General features: G+C 45.6%; 1 protein-coding gene across 1 annotated transcript in view; it reads left to right on the top strand.

Annotated features, from left to right (window-relative positions):
- Positions 1-7114: 7114 nt before the first annotated feature.
- The window catches only part of SMIM13 (small integral membrane protein 13), a 38746-nt gene continuing 33429 nt past the window's right edge, over positions 7115-12431 (top strand). Inside the window, exon 1 of the mRNA XM_010357152.2 lies at positions 7115-7673. Within this exon, the coding sequence (XP_010355454.1) occupies positions 7598-7673 (76 nt within the window). The 5' untranslated portion in view covers positions 7115-7597. The remainder of the gene's footprint in view (positions 7674-12431) is intronic.

Below are 12431 nucleotides of genomic sequence, written 5' to 3'. Positions count from 1 at the left end.
CAGAAGTTATAGAGACCAGCCTAACTAGCATGGTGAAACCACATCTCTATGAAAACATACAAAAATTAGCTGGGTGTGATGGTGTGCACCTGTAGTCCCAGTTACTTAGGAGTCTGAGGCAGGAAAATCTTGAACCTGGGAGGCAGAGGTTGCAGTGAGCCAAGATCGCACCACTATACTCCAGCCTAGGTGACAGAGCGAGACTCTGTCTCAAAAAAATAGTAAAAATATACAAATTAGGTTATTAAGATATTAATGGCATTTATTGACGACATCCTAAGTGCAGGGTGGCACTGTGCTAGGTAAGCTCTTTCTATGTAGTGTCTCATTACATTCTCAAAATGATTCCATGGAGAAGGCACTACAGTTCCCCCTTGAACAACGCAGGGTGGGGGTAGGGATGCTAAACCCCCCCAGGCAGTCAAAAACGTGTATATTAACTTTTGACTTCCCAAAAACTTAACTACTAATATTGTCTACGAATGACTAGAAGCCTTACAAATAACATATACAGTCAATTAACATGTATTTTGTATGTTATTTGTATTATATGCTATTATGTTATTTACACAAAAAAGTAAGCTAGAGAAAAGAAAATGTTATTAAGAAAATCATGCTGGGCGCGGTGGCTCCCGCCTGTAATCCCAGCACTTTGGGAGGCTGAGGCAGATAGATCATGAGGTCAGGAGACCGAGACCATCCTGGCCAACATGGTGAAACCCCTTCTCTACTAAAAATACAACAATTAGTTAGGTGTGGTGGCGCGTGCCTGTAATCCCAGCTAATTGGGAGACTGAGGCAGGAGAATCACTTGAACTTGGGAGTTGGAGGTTGCAGTGAGCCGGCCGAGATCGTACCACTGCACTCCAGCCTGGGTGACAGAGTGAGACTCTGTCTCAAAAAAAATAAAAATAAAAATAATAAAATCATAAGGACTAGAAAATATATTTACTATTCATTAAGTGGAAGTGGATCATCATAAAGGTCTTCATCCTTGCAGTCCATACATTGAACAGGCTGAGGAGGAGGAAGAGGAGGGGTTGGTTCTGCTGTCTTAGCAATGATAGAGGTAGAAGAAAACCCTTATGTAAGTGAAATTGTGCAGTTCAAACCTATGTTGTTTGAAGGTCAACTGTATTATTATTAGTAATGATAAATTTATTGTTACTGTATTAAACATTAGTAAGAGGCTTAGACAGATGAAGTGATTCAAGTAAGTTAGTTAGAATTCAAAGCCAGAGCTGAACTGCAGAGCAGGAGCTTAACCACCATAGTCTCCCTCTACTCCAAATTTTTCAGAACTGAAAGGAACTGTTATCTTTTCCATGGAATCTTAGGCATCCTAACCATCCCGCTCACAAATGTACTCATGACCTCAAGAATCTGCTCATGGTTTTTCCCTCAGTCTTTCCTTTTCCCCAGATCTTTTCCTGTCTGTGGTACAATGGAAACAAAATTTTAAGTCATACTGACCTGGGTTTGGATGTCAGTTCAATTCATTACCTACTACAAATTTTTTTAGAGTTACTAAGCCTCAGTCACATCTGAAAAATCCTGTATTATACATGTAAAGTAATATTTAAAATAGTTGGCCAGGCATGGTGGCTCACACCTGTAATCCCAAGTCTTTGGGAGGCCGAGGCAGGTGGATCACCTGAGGTCAGGAGTTCAAGACCAGCCTGGCTAACATAGCGAAACCCCATCTCTACTAAAAATACAAAAATTAGCTGGGCTTGGTGGCACACGCCTATAGTCCCAGCTACTTGGGAGGCTGAGGCAGGAGAATCGCTTGAACCTGGGAGGCAGAGGTTGCAGTCAGCCGAGATCGTGCCACTGTACTCCAGCCTGGGTGACAGAGTGAGACTCCATCTAAAAAAAAAAAGAAAAAAAAAGTCATACATATACATGTCTGGTTCCCTCTTACTAGACTGGATTTTTCGTCTTTTTATAAACTATAACCTATAGTAAGAATATATTTTGCATTGCAACTCAGTTCACACACACACTCCACTAATACACACACCCACATACATAAATAACTGAAATAAAAGTTCCATGAATAGTATTTGCCCTTACTACTTGTGATACACATTTATGGCTTCTATTCTAGTCCTTAAAGTACTGGTCATGACGCTCACTGAATTAATTTCACGATACACAGATGGGTCAACATTGAAAAATAGTGAGCCAGGCTGGGCTATTTTATATCAGGGACCATATTTATTTTTGTACTGCTACTAGCAAACACAGTGCGTGGCACAAAGTAGGTGTAGGTGTTTGGTAAATACTTGGTGTAGGACTGGCTTTTCCATGAGGGCAGGAATCTTGTCTTACCTTGTATTCACCCCGCATTTAGCATATTCTTCCCACAATATTTACTGATCAAATGGCTAAAATTTGCAAGGCTTTAGAGATCAAACATTTGGATCAAAATCTGACAAGCACCTACTATGTGATAACACATAAATGCTGAGTCCATAGCTCCTCTCTCTCTGTTTTAATAACAATCTAATGAGACATGGCTCCTTCTCTTAATTATCTTAAAATAAGTATAGGATTGCTGAGAGAAAACAATACTGCTGCTCAACTGAGAAATTAAAACAAGAAGTAAGACATTTGGAGGCGAAAATATTACCTTTAGTAATAAGGTTACGTCAGAGAACAAAAAATAACGTGCAAGCCAGTCAGACCTGTTGACTGGACCTAAGTTGAAGCAACTAGTGTGGACCTCCTTTTGCTGCTGGCCTATGTGGATATAAGGCATAAGCAGCTCAGATTCAAGAGGAATGTGGGAGAAGCCGAGCTCTGCAAACCCAGTTTTTCCTAAAGGCACCAGTTAAGTAAATCACTCCTCCCCTGACCAGGGACAGAGGGGATAAAAGAGCACAGAGAGACCAGACATATTGTAATTACAACACCTAAGCTGCCTCCCTCATGGAAGGAAATAGCAGAGGAGGAGAGGTGTTCCCCCACGAAGAATCAGATATGGGAAAGAAGACATATGTACATATTTGTATTTACATGTGTGTATTTATACTGCTATGGTTTGAATGTTGGTGTCCCCCCAAAATTCTTATGTTGGAACAATGCCTAATGTGATACTATTAAGAAGTGGGGCTTGTGGGAAATGATTAGGTCATGAGGGCTCCACCCTCTTCAATGAGATTAGTGCCCTTGTAAAAGAAGCTCAAGGACTGGGTGTGGTGGCTCACGCCTATAATCCTACGCTTCGGGAGGTTGACGCCGGCGGATCACTTGAGCCTGGGAGTTTGAGGCCAGCCTAGGCAACATGGTGGAACCCCATCTCTACAAAAAATACAAAAAATTAGCCAGGAGAGTGGTGGCATATGCCTATAGACCCAGCTACTCTAAAGGCTGAGGTGGGAGGATCAGCTGAGCCCAGGGATGTCGAGGCTGCAGTGAGCCATGATCGTGCCACTGCACTCTAGCCTGGGTGGCAGAGTGATACCTTGTCTCAGAAAAAAACGAAAACAAAAACAAAAAAGCAAACCCAAAAAGCTTGAGTGAACTCCCTTGCCTCTTCCACCTTGTAGGGACACAGCAAGAGGTGCCATCTATGAAGCAGCGAGCCCTCACCAGACATTGAATCTGCTGGCACTTTGATCTTGGACTTCTTAGCCTCCAAAACTGTACGCAATAAATGTCTGTTGTATATAAACTACCCAATCTAAGGTATTTTGTTATAGCAGCCTGAAGTAAGACATATATAAACATATATATATATATTTGAATTGCTAAATATGAAACAATGCAAGGGCTATCACAAGGTGGGCACACAATTGCTAAATGTAATTTACACTGGTGTTTCTCAAGTCTGTTCATCAAAACATGGAGAACATTAAAAAAATGACAGCTCCTCTATACCTCCTTCCCTGCCTTCAGTATTCCTGGTATGAAACTTAGGACATTTTTTTTCTTTTTTTGAGACCGAGTCTTGCTCTGTCTCCCAGGCTGGAGTGCCGTGGCATGATCTTGGCTCACTACAACCTCCATCTGCCGGGTTCCACAAATTCTCCCTCCTCAGCCTCCCAAATAGCTGGGATTACAGGCACATGCCACCATGCCTGGCTGAATTTTTTTGCATTTTCAGTAGAGATGAGGTTTCACCTTGTGGTCCAGGCTGGTCTCAAACTCCTGACCTCAAGTGATCCTTCTGCCTTGGCCTCCCAAAGTGCTGGGATTACAGGCGTGAGCCACCGCGCCCGGCCCAAAACCTAGGAATATTTTTAAAGCTCCCTGGGTAATTCCAATGTATAAACAAGACTGATAACTAGGTGTGGTGGCTCATGCCTGTAATTCCATCACTTTGGGAGGCCAACGTGGGCAGATTACTTGAGCACAGGAGTTGGAGACCAGCCTAGGTAATATGGCAAAAACCTATCTCTGCAAAAAATAAAATTAGCAGGGCATAGTGATGCATGCCTGTGGTCCTAGCTACTCAGGAGGCTGAGGTGGGAGGATCACTTGAGCCCAGGAGGTCGAGGCTGCAGTAAGCCATTGGCTTAGAGGAGTTAGACAGACAAGTGAACAGGAGTCAGGAAGATCTTATTGAGGAGGAATGTGGACAGATATTGCAGAAACAGGAGTCAGGCTGTCAGAAAGGAGGGAGCAGAGCGTTTTTTATAGGGATGAGAATAGTAAACGGACTCTGGAAATAGCTGGGCCTATTTTTTTAATTTTATTTTTATTAAAACTGAGTCTCACTCTGTCACCCAGGCTGGAGTGCAGTGGTGTGATCTCGGCTCACTGCAACCTCTGCCTCCTGGGCTCAAGCGATTCTCCTGCCTCAGCCTCCTGAGTAGCTGGGATTACAGGCATCTGCCACCACACCCAGCTATTTTTTGTATTTTTAGTAGAGATGGGGTTTCACCATGTTGGTCAGGCTGGTCTTGAACTCCTGACCTCAAGTGATCTGCCCACCTCGGTCCCCCAAAGTGCTGGGATTACAGATGTGAGCCACCGCACCCAACCAGCTGTGGCAGACAGAGAGAGACTGTCTCAAAAACAAAAATAAAAAACAACCATGATTAGGCCCTACTCCCAGAGATTCTGTTCATTTGGTATGGGGATGAGGTCTAGCTATTCGTAATTTATAAATCTCCCTAGGTGATTTGAAATGTGCATCCAGAGTTGAGAAACATTGACAAGGCTTAGAGCAATGGCCAAGTTTATTTGCTTCTTGTGGCTTTTGCACTAGCTGTTCCCTTTACCTGGTGTGTTCTTCTCTAGGTCTTTCCATGAATCCTTCTTGTCATTCAGGACTCAGATTAAATGTTACTTCCTCAGGAAGACCTTCCCTGATCCCCCACAACAAGCTAAAATAACACACCTACCTTTATCACACTGTCTTGCTTATTTTCATGACTGAATTATTAATAGCAGTCCCTGAGATTTCTCTATTTATGCTTATTGTCTGTTTTTCTCCAACCATCATATAAGCATCTTGAGTAAAGGCACTTTGTCTTATTCACTGCTGTATCCACAGCACTTAGAACAGTGCCTGGCCTCTATAGGTATTCCAATATATGTCAATCAATGATAAAAAGATCCTTTAAAATAAATTGTTTTAGTTCTTCTGATGGCGTTTTTTTTTTTTTTTTTTTTTTTTTTGATACGGAGTCTCTCTGTCGCCCAAGCTGGAGTGCAGTGGCGCGATCTCGGTACACTGCAACCTCGGCCTCCGGAGTTCAAGCGATTCTTCTGCGTCAGCCTCCCGAGTAGATGAAATTACAGGCGCCCACCACTACCCCTGGCTAATTTTTGTATTTTTAGTAGAGACCAGGGTTTCACCAGGTTGGCCAGGCTGGTCTCGATCTCCTGACCTCAGGTCATCTGCCCACCTCGGCCTCCCAAAGTGCTGGGATTACAGGGGTGAGCCACCTCGCCTAGCCCTGACGGCTATTTTCAACTGGTTTTTAATAAAATGTGCTTTACTTATGCAAAATAATTGAACCATCCATGAAAAAAGCACAAACTGATTTTTTGGTAAATATATCTTAATTTCACTGGGTCCATTCTCTTCACAGGAATCTATATTAAATCTGTTGCAAAGCAAGTAATTATCCTTTAATGTATTTTTACATATGGTATCTGTTCCTAATGTTGCTTCTTAGGGAATACAGTTCACATAGTAGGGCAGCTGGGTATGGCAGGATACATTTATTAAATCAAGAGATTGCTGCTTAGAACTTTCGTGTTTGTTTTTGGAGACAGAAGACAGGGATCTGTAATTTCTAGAAGAGTAGAAAGATATCTCAGGAAGCAAGAGAGTCACAGGAAAACGCGAAGGCTCTGATTCCTTCTGAAAGAGGGACACACTTACCCTCTATTCTTCTCGGGGCACCTCTTTAACAAGTGAATGTAATCTGGCGGAAGTGGGGAGTTTTAATTTTAGGTGGAGACAGAATAGTTGAGATTATGAAAGTGTCTTGTTTCATAGAGGTGTAAGCCAGTGCGGCAAAATCTCCAAGCTATGGGTCAGCTGTCGTTTGGGCTCAAGGAAGCAGCTGTCTAACTCACAACTCAGGCAGGCGATTTGAGGGCAGTGCTGCTGTCCTTAAGTCACCCGCGGGCCATTTCTGAAATGCTTTACCTACGAAAAGACAGAAGGTAACATCTGTTGCAAGGGAAAAATGAGGGACCTGAGTGTTTCCTCCAAGTCCCAAATATACAACCTTCGCCCCCGGCAACAGGGCTAGGTGCACGAGCAACCAGTTTTTCAGGCAGCCGCCTCCTCTTTCCTCCCTCGGCGTACTTCATCGATCACCGCTAGAAACAAAACGACTTCGTATGCAGAGTAATGGTTGAAATCTCACTAGCGCCTCAGCAGTGCAGGAAGGCAAATCCGCGGCTTCGGAGAAGGCCAGCCCACCTTCTTCCGACTGAGGCGACTTGAGCAAGACCAAAGGCAGAGCGGCCCCAGGATGGAAGCAGCGAAGCCCGAGTGGGCGGTGCTTTCTGGGAGTTGTAGTCCCTGTGAGACAACGCCCTCCCGTCTCCACCAGGCTCTGCACTCCATCTCCCAGCCGCCCCCGCGCCGCGGAGGAGGCGAGCTCGGTGATGAGCTGCCGCAGCTGTAGGGGGCCTGGGCGGAGAAGCCGCTGCAGCCGCGGCCGGGAGGCGCTGACATCTGGCTTCCCTGGGGTCTCAGAGACACTTGGGTGGACAGCGACGAAGGCTTTGTGGCCGCCGTGTGTCCCCGTGCTAACCCTCTGTCCTCCCCACAGGCGCGCGGTGTCCGCCATGGAAGCGCATCCGACCGCCGGGGTCTCTGGGTGCCGCGGCCTCGGCTTCCCGTGGCGATGAGGGATTAGAGGCGCCCTGCGGCCCGCCTGAGTCCAGCGCTCTGGCCACCCGGGCGGGAAAGGGATCGGGCGGGCGGGCGGGCGGTCCCACAGTGCCCGCCTTTGCGCCGCCCCACCCCTTGAGGGCGCTGCCGAGGGGGCGCCAGCCGCCCATGCCGCCCCGGCGCCCAGCCGCGCCTGGCGCCCGCAGCTGAAGCGCAGGACGCGCGGCCGCCCTAGCTCACCGCCATCCGCGCCCGCCGCCCCGAGCCGTCCGCCCTTCTGCCCCCAAGATGTGGCACAGCGTCGGGCTGACCCTGCTTGTGTTCGTGGCTACTCTGCTGATCGTCCTGCTGCTGATGGTGTGCGGTGAGTGGGGGCGGCAGCCGCGGGGCAGTTCCACACGCCGGGTCGCTGATCTGATGTTTTTTTGTTTTTGTTTTTGTTTGTTTTAAAAAGGGCGTGGCGGACAAGTGTCTTAAAATCAACTGTTGTCCCTTAGCCTCTAGGGCTGAGCGCAGAGGTGGGCCCTTTACCCATGGCCGGCCCTCGGGCATCCTGGGGGAGGGAGAGGATAGGCTCCAGGGCTTCCTGACTCTGAGTGAAACCCTGTCTTGCTTCGCCGGCAGCGTCTGCTCTTGATTTCATTCTCACCACAGGCTGCCCAGATTGTAACCTTGGCCTGCATTCGAAGGTGAAGTGATTGGTTAGTCCTTTTTCATTTGCACAGATTCTTACCTTCATGATGAGAGGTGTCACCTTCGTTTCATCAGCGGGTGGGCTAGAGTTGGGTTTCCAGCACCCATTCAATTGTTTACTCAGAGTTCAGCCTTAAACTCAATTGCAAGCAGAGATGTCGAGACCAGGCAGAGCTTAAAAAACACCGGCTATATTAAACTTTCAGGGTCAGGTAACCTAACTCTCAGTTCTATAATAATGGTGCTATTTTGAATGCTGTGTGTATTTTCCTTCTTGAAATGAGAGGACGTTCAACTTTCTTCTTAAGATAATATTAGCCCAATTTTAGATCTTTTTGATTTCTTCGTACATATATAGTAGCTGATAACCACAGGTCTCTTAGCAAAGTGGCTGAGCAATTGTGAAAATCTAAAAAGTATATAGAACACATGTCAGTGAGTTTACACATATTTATGAAACTGAAGTATGGGTTCAGGTTGATGTAATAAGGGGTCAGAATTCATACAGATACTATAGGGCTTGTTCATTACACGATAAATGTACAAATTATTAGTGATGCTATGGAAGACGTGTGCACTTGTGCATATGCGTATATATGTATTTATAAACTTGTAGGTTTATTTTATTTTATTTTTTGAGATGGAGTCTCGTTCTTGTCGCCCAGGCAGGAGTGCAATGGCCTGATCTTGGCCCCCTGTAACCTCCGCCTCCTGGGTTTAAGTAATTTTCCTGCCTCAGCCTCTGGAGTAGCTGTAGCCGGGATTACAGGCGCCCACCACCATGACCAGCTAATTTTTGTATTTTTAGTAGAGATGGGGTTTAACCGCGTTGGTCAGGCTGGTCTTGAACTCTTGACCTCATGAGATCCACCCGCCTTGGCCTCCCAAAGTGCTGGGATTACAGGCATGAGCCACCGCGCCTGGCCTTTTATGTATGTTTAAAATCTGTTGTGCTTTACTGTAACACCAGATTAAAGCTTCTAATTTACAGCTTTTCTGATGAGATAAAGCAATTGAATAACTTTTCTTAATTTTTTGCTTGTGATGTCAACAAGCAGAAGAATATTAGAATATTGAACTAATTGTAGATGTTTAAGGTTCTTGAAGTAAGAAGAACAAAATCCTTGTGATATGTTTGGATGTGGGGAAGGAGGGAAAGCATTTATTACCCTTTCTAGTTTGAAAATGCAAGCTATCTGGACATGGGAATGTGACATGTAGACCCTACCATACCTTGGCTAGGATATTTGGCAAATTTACCTCTGTGACTTCAGAATTCCAAATTGTTCTCTCATCTCTAAACAGCTATTTGATGGTTTAATTATACAAATTTTTCTAAAACTGCTTTTAGTTTCAGAAACGTTAAAGAATAAGAGAGATGAAGTGTGCTAGGACAGCAGTCCCCAACCTTTTTGGCACCAGGGACTCGTTTCGTGGAGAATAATTTTTCCACAGACGGAGCAGGGATGGTTTTGGGATAAAATCATTCCACCTCAGATCATCAGGCATTAGTTAGATTCTCATAAGCAGCGAGCAACCTAGATCCCTCCTATGCGCAGTTCACCATAGGTTCACAATAGGCGCTCCTATGAGAATCTAATGTGCCGCTGATCAGACAGGAGGCAGAGCTCAGATGGTACCGCTCGCCACCTGTATGGGCCAGGGACCTGTGTGCTAGAGATGGGGACCCCTGTGCTAGGACACCTTAGTTGTTTGGAATGATCAAGAACTAAAAGCTCCATGATGAAGTAATCAATACTTTTTGTTGTTGTTGTTGGGAGAACTGATGATGGAGTAGCCTCATCTTTTGACTAGGATGGGGCGGGAACTTGGGGAGAGGAGGCAAGGATCAGACCAGACTTGAGAGAGAAACTAGAGTGTGATATTAGTTTGCCAGGGCTGCCATGACAAAATACCAGAGACTGGTGGGTGGCTTAAGCAACACATTTCTTTTCTTTCTTATCTTTTTTTTTTTTTTTTTGAGATGGCGTTTCGCTCTTGTTGCCCAGGCTAGAGTGCAATGGCGCGATCTCGGCCCACTGCAACCTCTGCCACCCGGGTTCAAGCAATTCTCCTACCTCAGCCTCCTGAGTAGCTGGGATCACAGGCCTGTGCCACCATGCCTGGCTAATTTTCTATTTTTAATAGAGATGGGCTTTCTCCGTGTTGGCCAGGCTGGTCTTGATCTCCCGACCTCAGATGATCCACCTACCTCGGCCTCCCAAAGTGCTGGGATTACAGGTGTGAGCCACCCATGCCTGGCCGAACACATTTATTTTCTTTTTTTTTCTTTTATTTTTTTGATCTGGAGTCTTGCTCTGTTGCCCAGGCTGGAGTACAATGGCACAATCTCGGCTCACTGCAGCCTCCATCTCCCGAGTTCAAGCGATTCTCCTGCCTCAGCCTCCCAAGTAGCTGGGATTATAGGCGCCCACCACTACACCTGGCTAATTTTTGTATTTTTAGTAGAGATGGGCTTTCACCATGTTAGTCAGGGTGGTCTTGAACTCCTGACCTCAGGCGATCCGCCCGCCTGAACACATTTGTTTTCTTACATCTCTGGAAATGTCAGAGATCAGCAGGATTGATTTTCTCCTGAGGCTACTCCCCTTAGCTTGTAGATGGTGGTCTTCTCCTTGTGTCTTCACATAGTCTCTTCTTTGTGTATTCTAATCTCTTTATAAGTCACTGGATTATGCTCCCTCACCCTATGACTTTATTTAACCTCAATTACCTCTTTAAAAACCTTATCTACAGGCCGGGCATGGCGGCTCACGCTTGTAATCCCAGCCCTTTGGAAGGCTGAGACAGGCAGATCACCTGAGGTCAGGAGTTCGAGACCAGTCTGGCCAACATGGCAAATCCTCATCTCTACTAAAAAAAGAAAATACCAAAAATTTGCCGGGCATGATGGCACATGTCTGTAATCCCAGCTGCTCGGGAGGCTGAGGCAGGAGAACTGCTTGAACCCAGTAGGCGGAGGATGCAGTGAGCCGACATCGCACCATAGCACTCCAGCCTGGGTGACAAGAGTGAAACTCCGTCTTGAAACAAAAAAAAATCAGAAATTTATTGTCTTCTCCGTGCCCACCACCACCTTCATCTTCAGCCTGCATTAGTCTCCTAACTAGTCTTTTTTCCAACCCATCTTAAATCACTTTTCACATACTAGCCACACTGTTTTATGAAGAATATTTTATCACCAGTCTAGTTTCAAAAGTCAATAGTACTTATGAAGAACTGGTTCCTTTCAACTCTGTTTCACTATTTTCCTGGTTATTTTCTTTCATATTTCTAAATAACATTCATTACTATCTCTTGATTTTGCATTTTTAGACATTATTAACCATGGTAGATGCTCCATCCATTTCTTTCTCTCCTTGCCATTGAAATACATTTAGTTGACTTAATAGTGTGGATTTATATTTTGACTCTATAAACATTATTCACTGCTGGTTAAATAGTGTAATATGACCACACTTTCATTCTTACATGATTCTTCATTTTTTTTTTTTTTTTTTTTTTTTTTTTTGAGACGGAGGCTGGCTCTGTCGCCCAGGCTGGGGTGCAGTGGCCAGATCTCAGCTCACTGCAAGCTCCACCTCCCGGGTTTACGCCATTCTCCTGCCTCAGCCTCCCTAGTAGCTGGAACTACAGGCGCCTGCCACCTCGTCCGGCTAGTTTTTTGTATTTTTTAGTAGAGATGGGGTTTTCACCGTGTTAGCCAGGATGGTCTCGATCTCCTGACCTCGTGATACCCCCATCTCGGCCTCCCAAAGTGCTGGGATTACAGGTTTGAGCCACCGCGCCTGGCCGATTCTTCATTTTTTTGAAGTTAATACATAATTGCCTTTTTAGCTTACCTGCTGTTGCTTTGGTACATTGTTGTTTTTTTTTTGTTTTGTTTTCTGAGAGGGAGTCTCACTCTGTTGCCCAGACTGGAGTCCAGTGGCGCGATCTCGGCTCACTGCAACCTTCACCTCCTGGGTTCGAGCGATTCTCCTGCCTCAGCCTCCTGAGTAGCTGGGACTACAGGTGCCTGCCACCATGCCCAGCTAATTTTTTGTATTTTTAGTGGAGACGAGGTTTCACCATGTTAGCCAGGATGGTCTTGATCTCCTGACCTAGTGATCCACCCGCCTCGGCCTTCCAAAGTACTGGGATTACAGGCGTGAGCCACCATGCCTGGCCTGCTTTAGTACATTGTTATGCGCCCCCTACCAGATGTTCCACAATCTCTTACACTCATCAGTAGTATTTCCCGCATGTTCAAATGGAATGCTTTTCCCCTCCTTACCGCCCCCACTCCAGAACCTTCCTTCTTTCTCAACAGCTGTCATTCTGCAGAAAGTTGTACTTTCTCTGTCCTGTTCTGTACCCTGTTTTCTGGGTCTCATGTCATTATCTTTTTCAGTTTCCATTCTTTTTT

The sequence above is a fragment of the Rhinopithecus roxellana genome, chromosome 4 (genome assembly GCF_007565055.1).
Source record: "Rhinopithecus roxellana isolate Shanxi Qingling chromosome 4, ASM756505v1, whole genome shotgun sequence".
In the NCBI taxonomy this organism is placed as follows: domain Eukaryota; kingdom Metazoa; phylum Chordata; class Mammalia; order Primates; family Cercopithecidae; genus Rhinopithecus; species Rhinopithecus roxellana.
Note: the sequence above shows the minus strand (reverse complement) of the source record. Positions and strands in the feature narration are given on the sequence as shown.